At 39.4% G+C, this 26,825-nt stretch overlaps 1 protein-coding gene across 1 annotated transcript; it reads left to right on the top strand.

Annotated features, from left to right (window-relative positions):
* The first annotated feature begins 1,269 nt into the window (after positions 1-1,269).
* On the top strand, positions 1,270-25,621 carry SUZ12 (SUZ12 polycomb repressive complex 2 subunit). The gene is made up of 16 exons (XM_041485819.1): positions 1,270-1,712; positions 4,461-4,507; positions 4,598-4,662; positions 9,419-9,487; positions 11,225-11,274; positions 12,544-12,629; positions 13,982-14,213; positions 14,962-15,064; positions 16,426-16,531; positions 17,262-17,439; positions 20,277-20,368; positions 20,817-20,960; positions 21,570-21,727; positions 22,320-22,518; positions 23,017-23,096; positions 23,420-25,621. The coding sequence occupies exons 1-16, from the start codon at positions 1,409-1,411 to the stop codon at positions 23,763-23,765; spliced, it is 2,259 nt and encodes a 752-aa protein (XP_041341753.1). The 5' UTR covers positions 1,270-1,408; the 3' UTR covers positions 23,766-25,621.
* The last annotated feature ends 1,204 nt before the right edge of the window (positions 25,622-26,825 follow it).

Raw genomic sequence — 26,825 nt, 5'->3', positions numbered from 1 at the left:
GAGCAGAAAAAGCAAAAAGAGGGGGATAGTAATCAACAAAGACTTGTTTATTTGAATGTTTCGGGTGTATATACATATATTTTCTTTAAACATGATCAGGTTAATAAGGGACAGATGAGACATCACTTTAGAATCTCCATTTATTGATAATATAAGGCACATTTACAGCATGACTGACTTTGATGTATGGTTCTCCTCTTAATATCTATAAGTTAGTGCTAGATATATAAATATCTATAAGTTAAATAAATAAATATCTATAAGTTAATGCTAGAAATTGGAAGATAAACGGAGATGGTTGGGTGCCAGCACCTCAGCTGGATCTGGTATCAATTCAAGGCTGTATTTCAGCCATAGACCATTCTTACCCTACCTATACAATTACCCCGGAGAAGTTTTGCAAAGGAAAGCAAACAGAACGGAACGGCTGCCGATGCCCTTTGTGTAAGAGCTGCCGCGCTGCTGATAAGGAGGTGATGAAATGGAGCCGCTGCTGAATTTGCCCGGCCGGGGCGGACTCGGCGTTTCCCACACGGAGCCGAGCCCTGACAGCGGCCCCGGCCCCGCCGCAGCGGCACCTCCCCGGGACAGAGGAGGATCTGAGGAACCCGGAGACACTTCACCTCAGAACTCAAGTCTCCCTGCACCCATGGGCAACTTCTTGTGCCTACCTGTTGAAACCTCACGGTTAGCTAAGGTTAGAGCCACGGGCTAGCAGCAGGAGCCAGTATAACCACTTCCACCACAAAGCCGATACCGATTTTTACCTGAGCTTCTATTTTGACAAATTTAGCTCCTGAGCTCTGCGGACAGCGGAGCGATTCCTCAGGCAAGAGGGGCATCAGCCACCTGTGCGGCCGCGGGGGCAGCGGGAGAGGCCGGGGGTACACGCAGAGCCGAGGGGCACGGAGAGCCGGGGGCCGAGGCAGCCGGGGGCCAGAGGCAGCCGGGGCTCGGGCGGAGCGCTGCCGGCGCGGCGCGAGGGCGGGTCCGGCGAGCGGCCCCTCAGGCCGGCGGGGGCCCCTCCGTACCCATCATGCCCCGCGCCGGAGCGCGAGCGGCGCTTTCCCGCGAATTCAGTTCAAAGGCGGGGGGTGGGGGGGGCGCGCGCCGAGCGCGCGGACCAACCAAACGCTTCCAGAACCATCCGCGCGTCACGCGGGGGCGGGGCCGGCTCCGGCCAATGGGGCGGCGCGGCGCCATCCCCGCAGCCAATGGGCGTGCGAAGGGGGCGGGCGCGCGGCGGCGGTCGGGCTCGGCGGCCGCGGCGCTGAGGGGAGCGGGGCGGAGGAGACTTGGCGGAGTTGGAGCGCGGCGCGTCCCCCCCCCGCCTCACGCACCCGCCCCGGCCGGCCCTGCCCGCCCCGCTCGGTCTCCGTCCCGCCGGGGCCTTCCCGGGGCCACCCCTATGGCTCCTCAGAAGCACGGTGGAGGAGCGGGGCCCAGCTCGGGCTCCGCTGGCGGCGCCGCCGGAGGAGGAGGTGGCGGCGGAGGAGGCGGCGGGTTCGGGGGCTCCGCCGCGGCGGCGGCTCCCGGTGGCAAATCCGGCGGTGCCGCGGGCGGCGGCGGCGGCGGAGGAGGCAGTGGGTACTCGGGCGGCTCCTCGGCCTCCTCGGCAGCGGCGGCGGCGGCAGCGGCGCTGCCCCCCGTGAAGAAGCCGAAGATGGAGCAGATCCAGGCCGACCACGACCTCTTTCTTCAGGCCTTTGAGAGTGAGCACCGGGTCGCCGGAAGAAGTGGGGGCCGAGCCGGCGGGACCGGCCCGAGCCGCCGCGGAAAGGGCGGGAGGAGGAGGGGAGGGCTGTGGGGAGCAGGGGCTTCCGGGGGTAAACACGGTCGGGGGATGGAGGGAGGGAGCGGGGCCGGGGGAGGCGGGGGCCGGCGGAAGCGCGGGGAGCGGGGCCGGTGTGCGGGAGGGCGGCGAGAGGCGCCCGGGGCCCGCGGGGCGGAGGGCGAGGGTGGGTGTGTGTGTGTGTGCCCGCGCCCAGCGATGAACTTGGTTCTCAGTAACACTTCCCATCAGGCTTTCGGGGCGGCTGGTTCCCTTCCCTCTTCCCGCAGCCCCTGGAGGCTCTGGGCAGTGAGGGGCGAGGGGGCCCTTTCCTCTTCGGCCTCTGCCGTTCGAGCCCCTTTCAGGGGCAGGATTAAGAGTTCACTGTACTTGGTTTTTCTTTGTTTGGCAATAATTTTCACTTAGTCGAGATTTCGTATTGGAGATCGACCTTTGCGACCTGTGGCAGCTCCACATGTGAGGAGAATCCCCCCTGAAATCACTAGATAGTTGTTTGTGGAAATCTGGTTTAAAAAGCACAGTGGACCAGTAAACTTAAATTGTGCTAAAAGATTTCTGTGCAGCTGCCAGGATTTGAAGGGAATTTTTAATGCCCTACTTGAAGACACGATCCTGTTTTGGGATTGTTGCTGTCAGTGCTCCCGCTTGCTCTGGACGGTGACAGTGTTGGAGTTTTTGGTGTAGTCTGGAATAAAGCATGGCCGTTTGAGTCTCAGTCCTTTTAACACGCTCTGTATTCAGTAAATACTGTGCTGCAAATGGGTCAAGTCACAGACTTGAGTTTTAAGAGCTTTTTCCCAGTGCCTGAGGTGGAAAAAATTCTTTTGCTCGTGCCTCAGTGTGTGAGACAAGGGAAGCACAGAGCTGAGCAGGTGGGGGTCAGGAGGAAGCTACAGTGTAGATATACACACATATATACATAATATACATATATACATAATGTGTTAACCCTGTGTGCAAATATCATGGGAAAACTGCAGTAAGTAAATACTGGATTTAAAAAATCCTAACACATATAGTACTGAATTGCATTCTTCCTGACTGTTTTTGTCCCTTTTCAAGGTCATATGCTAGGAAAAGATAAAAGATTTATTTTAAGCTTTTGCTGAGTAATACAGACTTGTGAGACATATGTCTCTTTGCAGGTTGAAGAGTGTGTTTCAGGATTTTTCCACTTGGGAAAACTAATGTTGAAGCAGCAATGTGTTGCCTTTAAATTAAATTGCATCCTTGTGAATGTGACTTAATGTTTTCATACATTAAGAAATTATAATTATGTCATGGGGTTTTTGAGACTGAAAAACATGGAGTGTCTTTTTCAAAGTTGTGAATACTCTGTATTTTCACTTTGTGGCAAAGTGCACATACCTTAATTTCTTTCTTTTATCTCGATTTGAAAAATACAGATTTTATTGTGATAAATTCATTAAGCAGATTTTCACTGGCTTTCTTCAGGCTTCTAAAAGGAAACACTGTGATCGTTTTAGGATTTCCTTCTCTAACAGTAGTACATCTCTTTAATTATGTGTTCTAGGGGGTCTTACATTCGTAACTAAGGCTGAATCATATCTTTAAAAAGGGGTAAATGATATAAAAAGCTGTCCTTTTCTACTTCGAATTACAGAATTCCACACAATAAGGTTTCCAGCTATTTGAAATAATTGTTTTGCAGTCGTATGAAAAGAAAATTTTATATTTCTTTAAAAATAAACTTTGTTTTCTTTAGGTGGGAGATAGAGGCAGTGTTACCAGCCTTAGCATGGCCATCAACACATCATCTGTTCTCTTTTTTCTCTCTACTTGATGTGTATTAAATAATTTACAGGTTTTTTGCTCGTGTTACTTTGTGAAGTTGGCCTTTATTTCAGTTCAAATTTGAAGTATTTCAGTTTAGTTTGGAATTCTTGTTAGAAATAACCTGATGCAGACAAAACCCCTCGTGTCCTGATTTAATTGGTTAAAACTAAACTGAAGGTCCTTCTCTTGTCTGTAGGCAAGTCTTGATCCTTTGAACATTGGTTCTCAGACCTGTTTGAGATGATGCTGTGCTTTAGTGTCCATTTTGTGAACAGCTGAATTATCTTCTCTCCTTTTGCACTTGAAAACAGTAGTTGCTCTACCAAAAACAACATTAATTTCCCACCTTAGAGTGGATCCATAATGGATCATAGTCAACTGACAGTCCCTGTTCTTGTTTCAGTATCTGCTGCAAGTGACCTTGGTACTTGCTAGAAGTGTAAAGCAATCAGAATCCAAATTATCTGACTGTGTAAATTGATTGTGCTCTTTTGGTATCATAGCAGATGTGTTCGTTAACTTCATGAAGAAAACTTACCTATAAGACCATAGGTTGTGATACATTGAGGTATTTTTTCTGCCCCTTAATGATACAAAGTCTGTATTTTGTGGAAAGCAGAGGAGTCAGAGTTGAGTTGTGACCCCTGATTTGTGGCACCTTAAACAATAAGTTGCTTTGTTGTGGAGTTGGTGAAGTAACCTTGAATGTAGTAACTTGGAGTTACTTGGACATTGTGATGCTTCACTTAATGGCTTTTGTGATAATTGTGTCAAAGTAATTGCCACACTAAGTTAGACACTTTTTGTCATTATAAAACTGTCTTTCTGGAGGTATAAGTTGCACGGGGTAACATGTGTTCCTTTTTCTTAGAACCAACACAGATATACAGATTTCTACGTACCCGGAATCTAATAGCAGTGAGTAATTGGTTTTATCTCTCCTTTACTTTGCACTTGTAGAAAATTTTAATTAAAGCATAACCATTTTCTATTTTTTCCCCCCTGCAGCCAATATTTTTGCACAGAACTCTCACTTACATGTCCCACAGAAACTCCCGAACAAATATCAAAAGGTAAAATTGTTTTTGTAAAGTAATCCTAAAATGTTCACCAAGTAGCAGAAGTCCAAAAAGCAGCGGAGGGTAACCTCCTGTTTTCTTTTTGAAGAACTTTAAAATGCATACTTCTGTGTACAGTTGATTTCTGAGACCTAAAAGGTTTTTGCAATGTTAAATGTATGTGTAGCTTTGTCCATGTGACTTCTGTGGATAGTGGGAATATTCAAATGTGGAGAACTGTCTGCAGAATCCTAACTAATTCTCCCGTGTTTGTTTTCTATTTTGGAGGAAAACTTATTAAAAAAAACCCAAACAAAACTGTATTACATCCCACCTCATGTAATCAATGGTGCTTAATCATAATCATATGAAACATTGTATTTTACACTGTAAGCTAACCAGTTGTTTTTGAAAGAATCAAAACCCAAATACAAAACTATTGACTTTGTTAATTAGTCTTGAAAGAATCCAGTAATTATTTCTGTAGTTATTTTAAAAGCTGGAAAATAAAGCAGGTGTTTATAGTATTTTAGAAGAACTCCAGCAAATACTTTAAAAAGGGTTGCTTGGAACTGGATGTGCCAGAGAGATGGGCTTCAGTTCTGATACTGCAGAATAGTCATTCCTGTCATGGGAGGTGCTGCAGCTGCCTGTCAGTGGACCTGAAAACACAGAAACACTGCAGAGGAACAAGTGCAGTGTACATTATTTATTAGCAGAATCACAAAGCCCTTCCAGTTACTTCCCCTTCTCTGAAAATCCTTTGTTAAAGTTTACAATTCTTTTGTAACCTGAGCATTTAGTCTAAAATATTTTAGCACCAAAGTTCTTATTGCTTAGAAACAGTTGCTGTGGGTCTGAAGTACAACAAATATGCAACAAAATGTGATTATGCAGCCAATTCTACTTTAGACTTCATATTTATATCTAAGGGAGGTAATATTTGCATGATCTATTGATCAATAGAATTTGCATATTTATAATTGAAGGAACTGTTTGTGGCATTGTTGGATCTCTTGGATATTGTTTAATGTTCCTGCTATGAGTTTTAATGCCACAATATAACTTTTTCTTAAAACTGAATCCATAACATACAACTTCAGGTACTTAGGACAGGTAATGATCAGATTTTTTTCTTTTTTTTTTTTTAGACTTGAAGTTGCAGCTTACTTTTTCTTTAGAAAGCTATCAAAACGAATTTTTTGCATATTTTAAAGTGAGTCAGAACAAAATGTTAAGAAATTATTTTCAGGCTGTTTTGTTTTTTGTGGTTTAGTTTTGTTTGGTTTTTCTAACTAGAATTGTACTACAGGAAGTTCTTGCTTATACCTTAGATTAATTCATTATTGATTGAAATGTGTATGTTACCTGAAAACGTTCTGTTGGGTATCTGCTGTACTTGCTGGAAGCAAGAGACAATTCTTTGCCTGTGCATTGTTATCCACTGTTCCAAATTCCAGTTGATTCAGCTGCACAGGTAATGCTTGATTTCTGTTTGAAACATACTCATTTTTATCAGTTCCCCCAATGCTTTGTTTTAGAACTGTGAGTTTAGTTGGGAGGGAGGTGTTCTAATAACAGACAGATTATAGGTGTTTCTTTCAATAGTTCTGTCAGTGCTGCCTAATTGTAATCATGCCTGTAATTAGGTTAAAACGTGTCAGTATGTTTTCTTTATAAAAACACAATAATGCAACAGAAGTGAGCGAGCATAGTTGAAAGTGAAAAAGACAGAAAGTAATTGTGAAGCGTGTTCCCTCTGGGTTCCCACTGTCCTTTCCATGCTCAGGCAGTACTGTGGCCCTTCTCTTTCAGCCTACTGAAAACCACAGAAGTTGTAATTTAAAGGTAGTTTTGACTTAGAGATTGGAGAAAGAGTCTTAGCTGGACTTCCTGAGGGGATTAGCAGGATCCTTGTTTGCTGATCTGTGCTGGTAAATACTTACAGATATGCTCAGACAAGACCTGAATCACTGTTCTTCATTCAACACAAATAGTTAAGGTCTATGATCTCATTTTGGTGAAAAAGGGACTTTAAAGAGAGAAAATATCTGAACTAGAGAAGATCATCCTGAGGTTTATATTAAGAAAAATCTGTGTTTTGGTTTCAGTACAGTGAAAGTGTTAGTAGAGTTCTCTTTGCAAAGAAGTCTTTTCTGGAACTGCATCACTGTTAGCCTGCTTATGTGAACTATACATGTACATTAAATTATTCCCCTAGAACGCCTAAATGTTGCCATTGTTAAATTGCTGATAATTTTGATTGCTATTTCAGTAAACAGTATCACAGGTAAAATACAAAGAACTAATCTCTGAACTTGATAGATCTTACTTAAAGAATAGTAACTATGACTCCACATCTTTTACCTCCAGCTCTATGATAGTGTGAGAAAAATGCCAGACAAATTTATCACTTGGAGGTAGGGAACTAAAACTGCATTTTTACCAGGAAATTATCTGTTGATATTGCTCCACATGTTTAATACTGAGAAAGTGTTTAGAAAACCTAGAATGCTTAGAGCATAGGAAAATGGTCATAGGGAATAGTTAATGGGTGTGTGTCAAGCTGGGCTAAAAAGGTATTGAAGCTGCTGCTTATTGGAGAGGTGAAGAGCTTTGCTCAGCTGATACTTGATGGAGATCTGAATTGGACTTTGTGTCTCTGGGTCTGTCTTCAGGTGTTAGTATATTATTAGACCAAATGATGGTGTTGGAAAGAAGTTACTAACTGTTAATAAAATTGCTTCATATACAGTATTTGGATAAAGTAATAATTATATTATTTATTGGCAAAATAATGGCGTGCTATGATGTGACTTTTAATGCTTTGCTAATTACTACTTTTCTTGTCTGGAATAAGAGTGGGTGGGGAAAGGAATGCACAAGATGCACATACTTGTTACACAAGTGAATGCTGTCTTGAAAATCCTGAGTGTGAGGCATGGTTATTATAAAAACTTGGTTTTGTCTGTTTTGCATGGGAGCATGGTAACATAAATAGTAATTCATTTTAAAGGAATTTCTGCTTTTGCAAGTTAACTTCAAAGGCAAAATTTTTTTATTAGTTGCTATTTTTAGTTGCTTGGAAAGATTTATTTTTTTTAGGAGGGCTCTCTTGACTAACCTGAGTCTGCATTTAGCAAAGGCTGTGCCATTGTTCTTTTTGCATCAATAATGGTCACATACTAAATACAAGTTGGGTCAGATGTTAGTATGTTTTATGAAAGTTTGTTAACTTTCCCCCATTCTGGGATCATGTTTGTCTCTTAGCTGGTTTTTGGCTTGTATTCTGCTCATGACATAACTTTGGTCTAAATCTGTTTTAAGCAATTCCTCAGTCTGGAGAAAGCCCTCTAAACTTGCCGTTCTGCAGAACAGTGGCTGATTTTGATGAGCTAGAGCAAAGTGCACCCAGAGACATTTTTACCTTATAATCTGAAACTTCTAATAAATTGCTCTGTTCTTAACATCTCTTGCTTTAATGTTGAGCACTGCAATGTTCATTTTAACAATCCCACGTTCTAGTGTAGGTGAGTCAGTTCTTCAGTCTCATATGTGTGACTCTTGGGCTGAGTAGAGCTTTGAATCAGTGATTGTTTACTACACAAATCATATTGTTTTCCTCCTTGTTATCTGAGTGCAGCCCTGCAGTTTTTGTTGCCCAGTGTGCTGTTCAGTCCCCATGTGATGTGTAACTCAATCATTCACGAGCATTACATGCTGACTGCAGACAGAGTGACATCAGTGTTTCTTCAGTCAGGGTATTTCTGTAGACAAATGCTTCCCACTTCCCCAGAACATGGTGTTGTCCCTCTGCAAGAAATCCAGTGTTTGGCAATGGTTTATGTTCTTCTTACTCCATTTTTCTAAAGTATAAGTGTAAAGGAAAGGTGCCCTTGCACTCTTGCATTGTCACTGTAGTCAAGTGCAATTTTGTGGGCATCTAGATCCAAACGTTAACGTGCCTTTAATGAAAAATGGAGAGACTGTTCTGTAACATGTTGAATAACTTCTGCTCATGAGTGAGCTTTATTTAGCAATGAACATGAAATTGTGTATATGGTAGAACAGGCTGAACATATGAGTGTGAGCAGACTGATGTCAGAATTACAGAGAGGAAAGATTTGAAGTGATTATTCTCTATGACATTGTTGTTATTGGTTGTCATTGTCCCCTGTTTCCTGTGAGTGGGTTCCAAAGGTTGCTTCCAAATTCATTACTCTTTACATGGTGTCCATTTAATAGAAATGTGTGGAGAAATAAGGGTTTGGGGTTTTAATTAGGCTTTTAACTCTTTTGTCCTGTAAGGTTTTAAGTGATTTTCATTATTATGATCAAGATTAAAATAGTAATGACTGAGGGCTGACATGTCAATCCCTGGTATGCATAAGTGTCAGTAAAACAGGAAGATTGTCTTTGACAAAGCTGAAATGTGGTTAAACATGTTCATTGCAAGGGTTTCAATATGTTGCTGTTAAATGAAACTTCTTATGAGCAGTAGGATTACTATTGCAAGGTCTGGGTTTAATTCCTTGTATTATTTTTGATACTGCTTGAGAAGCAGTTGTGTCCCTTAACACAGGCATGATACTAGGGTCTAAAAAAGTATATATGTGTCTAAAGAGTGTTTTCTGAAGAGAAGGCTAAAATGGTATATGTGGACAGTTTTACATGGAAAATCAAGTGAAAGCTCAGGCTGAGTACATTTTCTTGCTGTAAGTTGTGGGTACAGTGGCTGTGTAAAACTGTTCTTTTTGCTTTTTCCTCACAGGAAAACATTCAAAGTAGATGACATGTTATCAAAAGTAGAGAAAATGAAGGGAGAACAAGAATCTCACAGGTACTGTCCTGCTGATATGTATGTGTGTGGGTACAGATGAGTACATGCATGGGCTGTGAATCAGAAGTCCTTTTGACTGATAAAGTAATAAAGTGATAAAGAATCATTGCTCAAAGCAAGGTAGTTGCTATTGGAACAGATGAGTACATGCATGGGCTGTGAATCAGAAGTCCTTTTGACTGATAAAGTGCAAGTGATAAAGAGTCATTACTCAAAGCAAGGTAGTTGCTGTTGGAGATGTTTCTTCCAGAATCTTAAAATGCGTGTATGTATGCTGGTCACTTAACTTGGAGAAAAGCAGTATGGGGATAAACTTTCAGTATTTGTTGTGGCATCTCTTAAAATGTGTCTAGAAACCTCAAACAGGTATTGGCCTTAACTTTAAGAGTGTCAGTTGTGTCAGTAAGTAATCTGTGTATGTTGGAATTAAAAGTTAAAAAGAGGTGGATTTGGGAAAATAGGAAGTTTTATTACTTGTAGTTTATGTTGTTGTATACTTGCTATTTTTAACCTGTTCTTTTCCCACACTGTTTGCAAATCATTAGACTACTTCAGAGGCAGCTGCTGTGCTGTATACAGTGTAGTCTGAAACAAACTTACAGATTTTGTGTTCTAAGAGGTTTTATGGGTTTACTATATATTATTTTTCTTAATTATGTTTTGCTTTATATATTGTGTTTAGTTGCTTCGTTGAAACAGCATAGAATATTGATTTGTGTGTGTTGTTTTTTTGTGCTTCCAAAGTTAATTATGTTTTGCTTTATATATTTAGTTGCTTCGTTGAAACAGCATAGAATATTGATTTGTTTGTTTTTTGTGCTTCCAAAACTGTAAGAAATGTTCTTTAGTGTGGGAAAATAACATGGATGAATGATGCAAGGCGGTGTAGATAGAGTCCTTTGAATGCTTGAGCTGTTGGGCACTTCCGTTGGTCATCTCAGAGCTCTTGGGAATGTTTGTGTTTAAAAATAAGTGTGGAGTGTCAGGTTGTGTCTGCCTGAAAAGTGAAGGTGCACTAAGTTTTGTCTGGTGGGGTAGTGGGACAGATTATATTTTTTTTCACTGTGTGCTTCAGAAATACTAACTGGTTTTGGGACCCTTTTAAATCTAGATTTATGGATACCTGTTTTCAACAGAAATATGCCCTGAATTCTGTGATTTGAAATAAGATGGGTCTATGGGAGGCAGAATAGTCTAGGCTGTGAAACCCAACAGATGCAGTTATTATTTTAATTGCATATGTTATGAGTGATTTGGACTTGACTGGACTGATAGCCTTTATTTCTAAAGGTGCAGGTCCCTTGTAAAGATTCTCATTACTGTGCTTGAAATACTTGTTGGTTTGGTTTTCTTTTAATTTACACCAAACGTGTGACAGGGTTCAAGGTGAAATTCTAGAAAATTTCCACCAAAACTGAATTCTGTTGCTGATAGCTGTCCAACAGATGTTTGCCTGCCTGTGAAGGCAGGATCTTCTGTCTTCAGGCAGTGTTCTTCTACTGTAGTGTTTATTTTTTTTAACATATCAAGTCATAGAGTACACAGAATAAGTCTGTAAAGAGAAAACTGGTGTTCAGTTCTGCATCAACTGCAACTGCTGTATCCAGGCAGTTTCCAAGCTAAGAGGATGGACTGAATCATTAGAGTTCTGTACTGAACATCAGTGAAGTGGTTGCTGTGGGAAGAAAATACTTATTTGTTCTAACATTTCCTTTTTTTTTCCCCCCTCCTGTTTAGCTTGTCTGCTCATTTGCAACTTACATTTACTGGGTTCTTCCATAAAAATGGTATGTTTGCCAATTCATTCATTCCACTGTTAATTTATATAACACCTTTGAAATTAGTAGAGATCTGTGAGGGGAATATTTGAATGTTTTTACTCTCCGCTCTTTGGATGCAGGTTTTAATTTACTTGTTCAGCCTGTCTCATTAGTTCTAATTCAGTAGTGCTTTAGAAATGCTGTAGTGTAATTGTGATGTTAAGAAGATAAGCCTTCAGGGTTTTAGTCAAAACAGCGATTTTGAGAAATCCTTCAAGCCATCATCCATTCAAACGGAAATAGACCTTGAAGAAAGTGATTCTTTCCTGAAGAATGTGATTTTTCTGGGGGTGTGTCTTTGGTGTTTGAAGTAGCTTTAAAGAACCCCACAGCCCTCAAATAGTTGGAAGATTCAGTGGTTTCTCTTTTAAAATAGAAATGTAAGAAAAAAAAATGTCAAGTTAAATCTAGAAATGACGGAAAGGCCACGTCAATGATTATAAAAGCCATGGAAATCACATTTTAGTGACTTGAAATCATTCCATGGTGTCTTTCAAGCACACAAGGATTTGCCTCTCAATGGCAGAATATTGGATTTCCTTGATCATAATGAAGAGTTCTGTTCCTCTGAGAGTAAAAGCTGTTTTTCCATTAAAGTAAAATTATATTTCTAGATTTTTGGTTGCCATTGCTGATCACACCACTGGCAGCAGCTGCCTTTAAGATTCCAGGCCCTAGGAAATTTATTGTGCAGTCTCTGAAACAAAGTCTTATTTTCTAAGACTTTTTTTGAAGTTTGTTTTGAGAGTCCTTTAACGGCTATTGTACATTTATTTAGCCGTACATAATATTTAAGGGGGGGTGGTGTAATTTTGTTTTGTTTTCCTATCTGATAGCATCTAGATCTTAAGCCCAAATTTTAGGTTTGCAAGCTGTAAAAAAAAAAAAAAAAACTGGGAAAAATAATTCAACTAATCTGTAATTAGTGTATTCTAACTGTCCTTAAATCTACCTATAGCATTTTTCTCATTTTCATTTTCTGTTATAAAAAGGTAACAAGCATGCTCTTTTATACTTTGGAGATCAGCCATGCCTTTAAATCAGCTAATATGAGAATAATCAGGATATATTCTCAAGTGGGAATTTGTAGTAAGTTTGGGGAGAGTTGAAACTAAGAATGTGGTTTAGAGATCTTTGTACCTGGGATGTGCCTGTGGTTAAAAAGTAATTACAGATGGATTTATATCATTGAATAGATCTTCACTTTTTCAGAACTTTAAATACTTTTCTGTTTAGATAAGCCATCACAAAACTCAGAGAATGAACAAAATTCTGTAACTCTGGAAGTACTGCTGGTGAAAGTTTGCCACAAGAAACGAAAGGTAAAAATGACAAATTATTAATATACATTAAAGCACAATGATTAGCTGCTTCTAGAATATCTAAGTAACACTGTAAGTGCCTTACAGTGATGCTTCTGTTGAAATTAGCCTTTAAATTTAAGAACTAATGTATTCCAGTTGTTTTCTGTTGGCTTTTGCATTGCTTTACGAGAAATGAGTTTTAAAAACCATTCAGCTCTGTTGATTGAATTCAGCTTGTAAATCACATCCACTCATGTATTTCAGCCACTTCTGTTTTTACCTCAGTTTTTGTGTGTCACATCATTAAAGTATTCATTCTGTTGTGATGGCCAGAGGCTTAAGGAAACCAGGCAATCACAAAATCATAAAGTAGCCTGTGCCTTTCAGAGTTCAAAGGAACAAATTGTAATTGTTTTGAGTTCCTCAGTCACCTGCCAACTCCTCTTTTTCCTTGCTTTTTCTGTATCTGTGGTTTTTACTTTGGTTATTTCAATTATTGCAGATTTTAGCTACCATGAATCAGAAACAATTTTATATTTATTTTTAAAGCATCTTTGAATTTGCTTGCAGTTTTAGCTGTACTTATTTTGCATCATTTGGCAAATTATTTCCCCAACTACAAGAATATGGGAGGCTCAGTAATGCTTTAGGTTTTAACTAGAAAGGGAAAGATTTGCAGTCAGAGCTGTGTGTTCTTCCCTATTGCTAGGCTGATTTGACAGGTTTTTAAGAATTAATACTGTTTCTAGCCAATTTTGTTAATTACTGTAGTATGGATAAATGTAGTGAGATCAGGAGGTGCTAATGGTTATTCCAAATGTTTTGCTGCAAGTTTCATATTTAGGCCATCTTGTCTTGTTTTCCCAATTCTACACAATGCTCAATGATCTCTTTGAGAGGTAATTGAATATAATAAATCCTAGGTAAGTGGTTCTTTATCTCACAGATAGTACAAAATGCACTTTGAAATATTGCAAGGAGAAGATAGAAAGCACTTGGAAAAAAATACATATAACCAAAACATTTAATTTCTTCAGGTAAACAGAATTAAATTAGTATTAATGACTGTTCTACAGTCTTTTTAATTGCCTCATGTTAATGTTATTTTATTCACATAGAGAAAGATGGCAGCTGCCAGAAGGGGTTATAAAATGCCAGTTTTATTTACACTTAAAAATATCTGGGTTTGCATTTAAAATCTGGGATTGTTCCAGATTTTTTTATTTATATCTGTTACAAGGCTTATTATAAGGCTTATTTTCAAAAGTTGGCAGAACAAATGCAGTTTAGAAATGGCATCAATTTAAATACTTAATGTCTTTACTTTGAAGTCTAAAAACCTGAACCTTATCTTTCTTGTTTTGCTGCAGGATGTCAGTTGTCCAATAAGACAGGTTCCTACAGGTAAAAAGCAGGTGCCTTTAAACCCAGACCTCAGCCAAATAAAACCAGGCAACTTCCCATCACTTGCAGTTTCCAGTAATGAGTTTGAACCAAGCAACAGCCATATGGTGAAGTCTTACTCATTGTTATTCAGAGTCACTCGCCCAGGAAGGAGAGAATTTAATGGACTGATCAACGGCGAAACTAACGAAAACATTGGTAACTTCAGCCCTGAAATCTGCTTTGGCAAGGTTTATCTTGTGGGCACGTGTGGAGCTGTCTGGATGAGCAGTGTGGGTCACACCGTGACAAGGGCCAGCAATAACTGAGTGATTGAGCTTTTCTTTGTTTGCAGTTTCTTTTGAGGTGGGGCTGAAATTCAGCTGCTAGCTAGAAACTGTGCTTCTGGTTTTGTGTAAATTTAACACCCCTTGTTACTAACATGATGCTGAAGGTGTGAGGCAACGCTGCTAGAGGATGAACAGTGCAAGAGAGCCCTGTGGTCACTGAGACTCACTATTCCTCCACCAACACTGGTCACTACTGACTCACTGGGGGTGCTATCAGTGTTTCTCAGCAAAACTAAATTACAAGCCAGTGGAAAAATACCTCAATAATAAATTCTTAAAAGTGATTAATCTTGTTGAGAAGTGTTAAAACACAAATATTGCAGCTTGGAGAGTACTTGTAGAATGAAAAACTTTATTTCTCACTATTTTATAGCCACAAGAGGAGGAAGATCAAATCCCAAATTCTTTATGCTGACAGAATAATACAATGAAATTATAAATACACGAGAACACACCTAAAATATGATTACTGTTAAGCTAAGTGCTCTTTTATTGCATTGTCCTTCTCTATTGTATGGCACATCTGACACAATCAATAGCCATTTGTATTTGTGAGTGCATAGAGACTGTTGGATCTTTCTTATGTAATGATTGAATATGATGTTTCTTATTTGCAGATGTCAATGAGGAGCTTCCAGCTAGAAGAAAAAGAAACTCTTCAAATCGTGAAGATGGGGAAAAGACATTTGTAGCACAAATGACTGTATTTGATAAAAACAGGTAATATTGTAAAAACAAATACAGCTTCTATTAATCATTCTGTTAATAATTTTTAATCATCATAATATTAGACATTTGATAATAAGCTTAATATGTTCTTTGTTACAGTGTAGGTTGTCTTTGGCTGTATTTTAGGTATTTTTTTACAACAAGAACAATAGGCTTATGTTTTTTTAAAAAAAACCTACAGGTTTCATAACACATTTTATACTGAGACCTATTCAGTGACTACTGTAAATAATTCCTATCTGTGAACTTGAATATTGTCCTGGTAGTTTGCATCTGTTTGTTTTTTCCTTGCCAGTCCATTCTTCCTGTTTCTTGTTTTTGACAGATGTAATTTCTCTGGTTCTGTTAAAGATCAGTGATGACATAATTAAAAAGTGAAACAGAGAAAAGGTCTCTGAAATATCCTTACTGCTTACACTCTGTTGAGTGCCATAATTTTTCCCATGCCCAGAGTGATGCTGGTGTAGTCACAGGTCTCATTCTGCTGACAGCTACAGAAGACATCAGTTCTCCATTACTACAGGACAATCAAACAAGTAGTTAAAATTATAACAGGCCTACTCTGTCATGTAGTTTAATTATTTATTGTCATGATACTACTTAATGTTTTTCAAAGAAGGTGGAGTATGGTGAACTCACTTGTCAATAGCTTAGAGCACTCTAGATCGTTAGAAAGGTAGGGACTAGACCATTTCCTGGGTGGACAACTTGGTTGTTTGTGCTGCAAAGGACCATAGTACCAACAGCCAAAATACAGTACATGAAAATAAGAGTTCTTTCCATGGAAAATGCAGGTCCCAGGTAGAGGTAGGTATTTACATGATTTCTTCATCAGTAAAAATGGAGCTTGAAGAAAAAGCTGCTTAAACCAGCTCCAGTTATTTCTGACAAAATAGTTGTTTATCTAAATAGAGTTTTAGAAGTATAATTTGAGAAGAGTTTTGAAGAAATGTCATTTTCTAACCTGTATCTTCTTAGAAGTCTTGACAGGATTTTGTTCTTTTCTATTACTTAATTCCACTGGATAACTTCAATATGCTAAGCAACATAGGAACCATTAGATGATTTTGTGATGATGATAAACAAGGACATTCTCAGGCATGCTGTTGTATAAATGAGACTGACTTGCAGCAGAACCAAATCATGCATAAAAATGTATATATTTCTGTTAAGCCTTTAACATCTTTCTGTGTTATGGATGATGTTTGCCTAAGATTTAGACCTAGTCAAATAAATTTGCCTGAAAATATGTCTTTAGGTTCATGGAACTTTAATTACTGTGAAATAGTGCATTTTAATAGACAAACAATGAAAGAGCTTTTTTACACATAATACATATTTTGTCTTGACAGACGCTTGCAACTTCTGGATGGGGAATATGAAGTGGCCATGCAGGAAATGGAAGAGTGTCCCATTAGCAAGAAAAGAGCAACATGGGAAACGATTCTGGACGGGAAGGTATGGATTGTTTCAGTGGCCAAGAAACCAGGAAATAATTCTCTTTGGGAATGTATGGACATACATTTTGATTTAGCTCTTAATTTAGAAAGCTTTGGCTACACTGAATCATTAATACAGATGTCAACTACTGTAGGTATGGCAGCTTTCTCTTTTCAGTGACTTCTGAATTATTGACCTAGAAAATCAGGCAGTTTAAATGCTATTCTAACAAGTTGGACACGTCAAAAAGGAGCAAAATGCAGAACATTTAAGGGGAAGAAAGCGGAACCCAGACAGGTGTGATCTTATGCACATAGCTTAAGAGAATGCTGATAAAGTGTAGTGATGAAAAGACGAGGGTGTTATCAGTGTAGGAGGAAGGGTTGAGCAGAGAGAAGTTATTGACTGAGGTGAATCAACACTCAGTGATGCAGTGATTGTATGTGCTTACATAGTCATGCTCACATGTCCTGGGAGAGTATGAGTTGTAAGTGATTGGAGAGAAGAACATGAAGGTTCCAGATGGTTGCAAAGTATTTGTCTCAAAATGATCATATAATTATGAAAAAAGCAGAGACAATCCAGATTATATAGCAGAAACACAGTTATAAGCTCAGCTATCCTGATCAGCCTCTACCTGCATTAAAATAAATTAACATCAGTTTACGTTCTGTGAATGTTTTCTCATTATTGTTTTTAAGAAGACACTTATTCTGCTGGGTTTTTTTTTCCTCCCCCCCCTCTCCAGAGGTTGCCTCCATTTGAAACATTTTCTCAGGGACCTACACTTCAGTTTACTCTTCGTTGGACAGGAGACACAAATGATAAGTCTACAGCTCCTATAGCTAAGCCTCTTGCAACACGAAATTCTGAAAGCCTCCCTCAAGAAAACAAGCCCAATTCTGTTAAACCTACTCAGACTATAGGTAAGCAAACTTTGATTTGCTGCTGAACAATCATCTGCTTAACCCTTGTGTGCTTAGGGCTCACTGGTGCAGCTGCTTCAGGTTATTGTCAGCAGGAAAAAGCAAAACTGGGTGGGCTTTGTTATATCCCGTATTTTGTCATTTTTTTAAGGTTAAAAGCTATACATCAGGACAATTTTGAAGTGTTTATATACAACTTCATAAATCCTGCTGTGAAATACATTGGGGAAAATACATCAGTAGGATTTCTGAGATTGTCTGGTCTGCCCTACTCACTCCAATTAGTGTTCTGTAAGTTTCTGGATTTATAGGTGCCCTACTTTCAGGTGGAATAGAGTTAATTTTCTTCTCAGTGGCTGCTTTAGTGCTGTGTTTTGGATTTAGGATGAGAACAATGTTGATAACACTGATGCTTTAGTTGTTGCTAAGCAGTGTTTAGACTAAGTCAAGGACTTAGCAGCTTCTCACACCACCCCCTCATCAAAGAGGCCAGATGACACAAGGGGCTGGGAGGAAACACAGCTGGGACAGCTGACCCAGACTGGCCAGAGGGATATTCCATGTATGGCTTCATGCTCAGTATAGAAACTAGAAGGAAAATTGGCCTAGCTGCCATTTTATTTTGTCTCACTCCCAGTTGTTTGTGACTTTGTATTAGAACCTTGTGTTGGCAAGTAAAACTCAAGGACATCTGGAAAACTTCAGCTGTACAGAGAACAACAGGCTGCACCTGTAGTTTCAACACTTATGAACACACCTAGATCTGGATTGGCACCCAGTTCACTTCAGAGTAATCAGCATTTCCAAGCTTGTAACTAGATTGGGACTGTGAGAGTAAGGAATCTTCTAGGTCCCTGTTGCAGAGGTGATTATTTGGAGTGCAGTGGTTCTGTCCCCAGGCTTAGTCTCTGGGGTGTGCAGTGAGGCACTGCTAGTGAAGAGTTGATAGTGCTTTGGAGAACTTGTCCAAAATGGCATTTCAGTCTGAGTTTGGTGATGTTTTGGAGATGGAGTAGTGACAGCAAAGAAATTACTATTATGAGTAAAGCACTGCTTTTCCAAATGTGGTTTTTTACGCAGTTGTGTTACAGTAAATGTTGAGAAACTTCATGGTGAGACTAAGAGTGGTGATTCTTTGTGCTGTGTTTAGGGCTTTAAAAAGCCCTAAACACAGCACAAAGAAGAATTTCACCCTACCTGTGAAGAAGCCAATGTCTAGAATGACCCCTCACATCCTCAGCCAACCTTACAGGCTTTCTCTTTGGAAGAATATTTAATATTCAAGAATACAAGAATATTTAAATAAGACTGATACCTGTTCCCTGAATTGAGTATTTTACCTGAGCTAGGGATTGCAGACACTTGGGTTTCTTCCATTAGGATGAATGGCTGACAGTGCACACAAATATGAAGTAATTCCAGCAGAACCTGGGAGGTGCCTGAACTTTTGCTGCAGAAATTGTCCTGATTTCTCTTTACTTCCTTGTACCAGGCTTCCTTGTATTTTTAGAGTTTCTGACCTGTGTTGTAATTTGTTAGGCAGGTTTTATGCTCAGACTTGCAAAAGAAATGAGAGTTGAGTTGACTAACTGCAGTGTGATAGTTCACTGTAACAAACGTAGAGGCAATAGGAACATGGCCAGACTGTATTGCCAGTGTAACCAGGAACCCATTTTTTCTTCCATCAGAAAAGCTACATGTTCTAGTAAATTGATAAAGTTACAGCCAGAGCAACCTTCCCAAATAGTACAGCCAACTCTTAGACACAAATATATTGTAATGTGCAGCATTGTAGGGTATTTGTTATGGTTGTGCTGTTTGCAGTGTCTGAATACAATGAGAGTGCAAACTGTACAAAACTTCTGTCAGAGATTCTGATAAAGATCCAGTACATCTTTCCCAATGGGACATAAATTTGGTGTTGTCATATTCCTTTGGCATATTTCCCAAGGCAGACCAGTGGAATAAAGACATCAAAGACTTTCTAAATATGGCAGCTTAAACTTTGCTGTAATTACAAAGTTCTGAAAGTAACTGAGCCATGGAATTGGGATTTCTCTGATGTGGTGCAGGCTAAAGTGTCAGGCTTCCTCTCTTTTTCATACAAACTGAAAATAAAATTTCCTTTCTTCTCCAAAATATTAAATACAAAATAAGTGCATCTTCTAAAAGTTAGGTCAGTAGAGTTGAGCCTTGTTTTCCCATCTTTATCACCATCCAGAAGCAAGGGTCATTACTTGGTTTCTCTTGAGGGCAGATTTCTAAAGCTGTTTGGTTATGTGTGGTTTCTCGTTACCTGTATGAAATCAAATACTGTTATAGATGAAAGTGTGTGCAAGAGACTCAGAAGCAACAAAGTAGTGCCATTACACATACAAACAGTGTTCAAGGGTTAAAGTTTCAGTTAAATGTTTTGTGTGTTTATTTACATTTCTGCTCCTTTTAAGAGACTTGTGGAACTTTTGAAATCGAATTTAAGTGATGTGTTTGAATGCAGCAATCTGAAAGCAGGAGTGGTTTTTGTTTCCCAGCTTGTAGCTATACAAAAAGAATTCTCTGCTGAAATGCAGTTAGAAAAATGTTGCTTTTTATCTGACCATTTTTAAGTTCTCTGAATGAGCCTTCAACAGGAGATAATCTTGTGTTAGAAGTGGGTTTGTCTGTAGATTTGTGAAGGAAGCCGAGCATCCAGACTTCCTTGTTGCTGGTAGGAGCTGCTTATGTCAAAGGACATTCAAGTAGCCTGTTTCCTTCAGAACTTCCATAGTTGGGTAAGAAACAATATTTGTCTGTTCCTGTGACCAAAGAAACACGTGTCTGCATGTGGTTTTTTTCAGCTGTGAAAGAATCTTTGCCTACAGACCTTCAAACAAGAAAAGAGAGAGATGTTTTAAATGAACCTCGACAGAAGTTGCGAATATTTTACCAGGTACTGGAAATAATCATTAAAGGGAAAAACTAGAATCTAAATACTGTGTAGAATTAAATTGTTTGCTTGGGAGCTGGGTGGAAATTTCCATTTGCCCTTTTCGTGGGTGCCTTAAAGAATCTGATTCACAGACTGAAAGCCTTTCCACAGATTCCTCTTTACACAAGTATTCTAGAAAACTAATCTTGGGGGCACATCTGATGTTCTGAAAGACAAAGGACATTCCTTGTTAGACTTCTGGAGGGGGACAGGTGGGTCTCCAATGGGAAAAAAAATTCTTGAAATACCAGTGTTTCAGTACACTGAACTCATATAGTGTTCCCAAGATCTAACTGCTGCTGTGGAGGTCTCCTGTAACCATGTCCAGCTTGGTTTTGGGGGTTGGAAGTTAATGAATGAAACTCATTTGGTGCTAATTCTGCTCTGCCTGTTCCTTTGTTTGCATCAGTTCCTTTACAACAACAACACGAGGCAGCAGACCGAGGCCCGCGATGACTTGCACTGCCCCTGGTGCACACTGAACTGCCGGAAACTCTATAGTTTACTCAAACATCTTAAACTCTGCCACAGCAGATTTATCTTTAATTATGTTGTAAGTAACCATTTTGTAGTTCAGCACTATGAAACTTAGTACAGTCTGTCTCAGATACTACACATGCAGGGATTCTGTTTCCAGCTTAGTAAGTTGTAGAGCTGTATCTACAGGTTAGAAACTGCTTTCTGTGTCTTGCAGGGAGGGGAAATATTGTGGGTTTGATTTTCTTTCTTTTTTTATTTTAAATATATATATGTTAAATAATGTTGACCACTGGAGGCTGAATTCTAAATGTAACTACTGTCTTTGCATCAATGTGTTCTTTGATGAAGAAAGCAATGTAATTGTATTTGGTTGCAAGTCTCTTGAAGCTCTAGGAAATTCAGAAATGTTCTTGCTAGCAGTCTTTTGTTGATACTTTGCTTAATTTTATAATTAGTTTTGAGTGGTTTTATACTAAACAGTAAAATAGTACAGAGCAAGGAAACTTGAGTGTAATTTGCTTCTAGAGGTTAAAAATTATTTGGGTGTTGGGAAAGGAAACTTACAGCTGTATCAGGTTATTGAGAGGTGATATTTAAGGTATTCAGAATTTAAAGGTTACTTGTTTAAACCTCTTGATGCATTGTCATTACTGTTTGCTGAGCATTTGCAACTGTGCTGCAGTATCATCCAAAAGGTGCTCGGATAGACGTGTCCATCAACGAGTGCTACGATGGCTCGTACGCAGGGAACCCCCAGGACATCCATCGCCAGCCCGGCTTCGCCTTCAGCCGCAACGGGCCCGTCAAAAGAACTCCAATCACACACATCCTGGTGTGCAGGTAGGAGCTGCTCACAGAATCAGCTAGGCTGGAAAAGACCTTGGATTTCAAGTCCAGCCTATGACCTCACCACCTTAGCAACTAATCCATAGCACTGTGTGCCACATCCAGTCTTTTTTAAACACTTCCAGGGCTGGTGACTCCACCACTTCTCTGGGCAGCCCATTCCAATGGCCAGCTCTTCCTGTAAAAAAATATTTGGCCTATAAAGCAGATTTGTGATACCTGGGGATTTGTGAATCTGCAGGTGCAAATACACAGTGCTAAATGTCACTATTATGACTAAATAAAATGTAACTGAAGGAGGATAATATCACCCATGATTTTTCTGTATCTTTCCAGTTGAGATATCTGTTCATAACAATGTAGCTCTCTTTAACTGCCTTACCCTAAAACTTCCCCAGAAGGTGAAATTGGAGGGTTAGATCAGGAGTTCTTGGGCTTTTAATGGGGATGGTTTCATTGTTGGAGATTTCCCCCCTCCCAACATTTTTGCAAGGTAGAGCTTAAAATAATTGGTAGAAGTCAGTGGCAGTTGTCAGTATTTGCATCTGTGATGTGCTGGTGACAGCAGTGACTTCTCCTTTGGCAGGCCAAAGCGCACGAAAGCGAGCATGTCCGAGTTCCTGGAGTCGGAGGACGGAGAGGTGGAGCAGCAGCGGACGTACAGCAGCGGGCACAACCGGCTCTACTTCCACAGCGACACCTGCCTGCCCCTCCGCCCCCAGGAGATGGAGGTGGACAGTGAGGATGAGAAGGACCCGGAATGGCTTCGGGAGAAAACCATTACTGTAATTATTCCATTTGTACAAAGTTATTTTAAGCGGATTGTGCTTTTTAAAAGATGATCTGCAGTTGTTTTAGGGAACAGTTGGGCATACGTTGTGAAAATCCTGCATTGTGGGAGCAGAAATTTTTGCTGAACTACTGTTGATGGAAGTTCCTGGAATCAAAGTTTGTTTTTTCATGTATGCGTTCAGTTTGCAGAGTTAGTTCAGTCCCCCTGTGTTCGAACAAGTTTTCGTTGTTTGTGGCTGATTATCTCCTTCAAAGAGGAGATGCTGGAATCAGGAGCACAGCTTGGGCTGTATGTAATAAGAATATTATTTATCATCAAAAGTCTACATCAAATGACATTTTTCTAACTTATTTGACTGCAGAGCCTGAATTTTCTATATATATTTTTGAGTGTAAGTTGAATTTTGGGTATGCTCTCACTGCTTGGCAGCAGATACGCAGTTCTGATGGCTGTGTTTGTTTCTTTTCCTATCCTTCCTCCCAATCTCCAGCAAATTGAAGAATTTTCTGATGTTAACGAAGGAGAGAAAGAAGTGATGAAATTATGGAATCTTCACGTTATGAAGCACGGGTATGTAACTGTTCCTAGTTTTGAATCAAATAAATTATAGTATAGATTTGGTTGATCATTTTGCATTGTAATTCACCAAATACTTAAAATTCAATTGGCTCAGTTGTTTAGGAAAGAGTCATTAAAGGATAATTTGTAATAAGCTTTTGACAGTTTAAGCTTTTAAAGAAGTTGTTCCTAGTAGTGTTTGGGCTTTGAAAAGAAAAAATACTGGACTGTGTAATAGCTGCTCTCTGCAGTTACTTTGATAAATCATGTTGTAGAGTATCTTTTTGTTTTTGAAAGTGCTCTGCTTGCATAATGATGGCTTTCTTATTTGACAGGTTTATTGCTGACAATCAAATGAATCATGCCTGTATGCTGTTTGTTGAAAATTATGGACAAAAAATCATTAAGAAGAACTTGTGTCGAAACTTTATGCTCCACCTGGTCAGCATGCATGACTTTAACCTCATCAGCATCATGTCCATAGACAAAGCTGTGGCCAGGCTCCGAGAGATGCAGCAGAAGTTGGAGAAAGGAGAATCGGCGTCCCCGACGGACGAGGAATCTTCCGAGGAACAAAGTGGGACAGCAAATGGATACAGTGAAAATACCATGAGAGAGAGGATTTCAGAAGTGGAAAGCATCTCAGGTGTCACGAAACAGAGCAAGAAGCAGAAGCTCTGAAGTCAAAAGTCAGTTGTCATTCAACGGACAAGCATTGAAGTGACATTCTAGGGTGCATGAGCTCTATAAAGAATTACACACAGAAATACAGAAATTCCAAACAGGCACTGCTGGATGGAAATAAATGATTTCAACAAGGATATTGTTTAAACAGGGTTTTTATTCAGTTACTTATGCAAGTACTACATGTATATTGGTTTTGGTGATGTAATGACAATATTCTAAGAGTTTGAGCATGAAGAGCAATATAAAAATCTTTTTGTAATTTTAGTAATTAGTGTCTTAAGAACTTTCTGGAATTTACATAATTTAAGTATATGTAAAACCGTTTTTTATATTAAGATTTTTGCATCTGTATCTGGCTGTTTTTCCTACCATGAAGTTGTGAAACATTAGGGAAAGGGGATTGGGATACAGTTTCTGCTTTTCTTATTTAGAAATCCTCCAGTTAGCTTTTTGTGAAAATAATGTCTGACTATTTACAGTTTAACCTTGATCCTTGTATTTGAAATCATTTATCAATTGATCATAAATTACAAATCAATTTTTTTTACACTAAAAATTATCAAAGTTGGCGAACTTAGCACTTCCTTTGTCTTGTGCCTGTTTGGAAAGATCTTGACTTTTCACGTTCCAGACACAGTGAAGTACCACCTTGGCTTTTTGAGGTTTAACCAGCAGTTTGGGTTTTGTGGATAATTCTGATGTATTGATCGCCCAGTGTACCATTTTAAACTTGAACATTTAGCTCCTTTATATTTTTCTTACACATTTACACAGCTACAGAGAGGGTTTGGGTGCAGCCCCTCGTGCCCGGGGCCGCCCACCCTGGGGTGCCGTGCTAAGGCTGGAGCCTCGTGTCCGTCTGCAGGCGCCGCGTCGCGAAGTTCCCGCCTCAGCACAGACTGCAAGGCCAGGCCTGCTTTAGCTTTGGCTTTCGAGATGCCACTCTTGAGGGAAAAATGCACTGTAAAATTGGACCAGAAAATGTGTTGCACTTCTTATGTAAGTATTCTGTGATGTATTGTATTCAATACAGATACTAAGATGCTGACTAAACTATATTTGAGCAGTTTTGCACTGCTGTTAACACATTTTATGCATACGTTTACAGATTTTTTCCAATGGAAAGTGGTTTCACTACTGGTACAGTATCAGCACCGAAGGGTTTTATTCCAGCAAGCACTGTGGTTGAGTGACATCACCTCAATTTTTTATTATCCTTAAACTATTTCATTTTTCATATTCTTTATTTATAAAGGAACAATGCTGCTGTAAATACAGGTATTTTTTGTTTTTTATTTCATTCCATCACCATGAGATGCAGTTCCCTATTTGTTGAAGGGGTATATAAGCTTTCTAATGGTGTCTTCAGAAATTTATAAAATGTAAATACTGATTTTGATGGTCCTTAAGATGTGTTTAACTGTGAGACTATTTAACTAATGGTGTGGATGTGATTTGTCATCCAGTATTAAGTTCTTAGTCACTGATTTTGTGTACAAAATAGGAAAGAGGGAAACTGCAGCTTTTCATTACAAACTCCTTGAATTGCCAGCTCTCTTGAGTTTTAGCAAACTCTAATTATGCCTCTGGATAGTACATCATGCATTTCTCTCTGGCTTTAATTTGCTAAAGCTGTGCACATATGTAAAAAAATAGATTATTTTAGGGGAGATGTAGTTCTAGAATTATTGCTTATGTCATTTCTTAAGCAGTTATGCTCTTAATGCTTAAAAGAAGGCTAGCATTGTTTGCACAAAAAGTTGGTGATCCCCCCAAAAATAGTAATGAAATTACTTCTGTTCAGTAAACTTTGTATGTCATGTCAATTTATAATAAAAGCTGAAAAAATCCCCTTGTTTTCTATTTATAAAGATGCCTTTTCTATTTGTACCTTTGAAGATGCCATGTAAGCTGGTTAAAAAGAATTTGAACGGTACAGTAGATGTAAAAACAAAAGAAACCCCCCCCCCAAAAAAAAAAACAAACCCAAAACAAGTTCAGCTGTTTAAATGAACCATTGTTTTTCATTAAATGTTTTATTTGAAATCAGCTTTTGTACATGAAGTTCAGTAATACCAGTCTGCCATGATGGGTGTCCAGCCATTCCATGTGCAGACACCTCAAGCAGCACCTCTGTAAACTCTCTTCTGCATGGCTTAGTTTGGATGTGTTCTCCTTTGCCAGATTGTTACAGTTCTATTTAAGGTATCTCCATAAATTTCCAGGAATTTAGCCAGATTATAATAACTTTCATTCTCATTTCTTGGGTAGGACTTGAATACCTGAGATGGGTTTAAGTTGTGCTTTACTGTGCAGAACTGTAATTTTTAGAAGTGCAAATGAAACATCGCTTGTGTTGTCAGTTACAGAGCTAAGATTTGCATAGTTTTTACATGCAAGTGGTCCATTTTTCAGAAATTTTACAGAGTATTTGGCTTATATGGAGTGAAGTTTAAATAAGTGTCAGTTTAAATCCTGTTTCTCTGGGACTGCAGAGGATGGATGTTCCAGGTACTGTGGGACGAGTCAGGAGTTGGATTGCTTGGCCAAGTAGTGACTGTGGAATGGCAGACACTGGAAAGCTTTTTCCATCTTAGGATTCAGATCCTGAAATGCAGGTTGTGCCAGCTGGGCTCTGCAGCCTAGACCTCAGGCTGCTTTGGGCAGTTCTTGTCTCTAACATTGAGTTCTCCTGATCTGGCCTTCAGTGTGCTCATGGCAGGTTTTAATGATGTTTGGTACTTGGTAATCACAACAGGTTTGTGAACCCCAACCTAATAAGATTTGAATTTTTAATTCAGTGCATTAAATACTATATTCAGAAGTGGTAGATGAATTGTTAACCTTCAGGGTACATTGCTTGGAATGTGTCTTGAATGTAACTCTTGAATTTTGAGGGGTGGGGTAAAGATTCACTGCCTGGAATGAAGCAGTTGCCCATGATTTGAACTGTTCTGATTATTCATCTAATGAACAAAGCAAAACTTCCAAACCAGAAATTTGATTTTACCTTTGGGAATACAGGAGGCATTCTGTGAGGGCAATTTTGACAGT

This window comes from Pyrgilauda ruficollis, unplaced genomic scaffold (assembly GCF_017590135.1).
Source record: "Pyrgilauda ruficollis isolate IOZ18807 unplaced genomic scaffold, ASM1759013v1 scaffold72, whole genome shotgun sequence".
NCBI classification, from domain to species: Eukaryota; Metazoa; Chordata; class Aves; order Passeriformes; family Passeridae; genus Pyrgilauda; species Pyrgilauda ruficollis.
The sequence above is the reverse complement of the archived record's forward strand: the minus strand, read 5'-3'. Positions and strand labels throughout refer to the sequence as shown.

Bases quoted from the DNA above. Each gene is read 5' to 3' on its own strand.
- SUZ12 (XM_041485819.1), top strand. From the start codon at position 1,409: ATGGCTCCTCAGAAGCACGGTGGAGGAGCGGGGCCCAGCTCGGGCTCC. The intron at 15,065-16,425 runs GTAATATTGTAA...TTGTCTTGACAG, and splicing joins ACTGTATTTGATAAAAACAG to ACGCTTGCAACTTCTGGATG. The intron at 20,961-21,569 runs GTAAGTAACCAT...ACTGTGCTGCAG, and splicing joins GATTTATCTTTAATTATGTT to TATCATCCAAAAGGTGCTCG.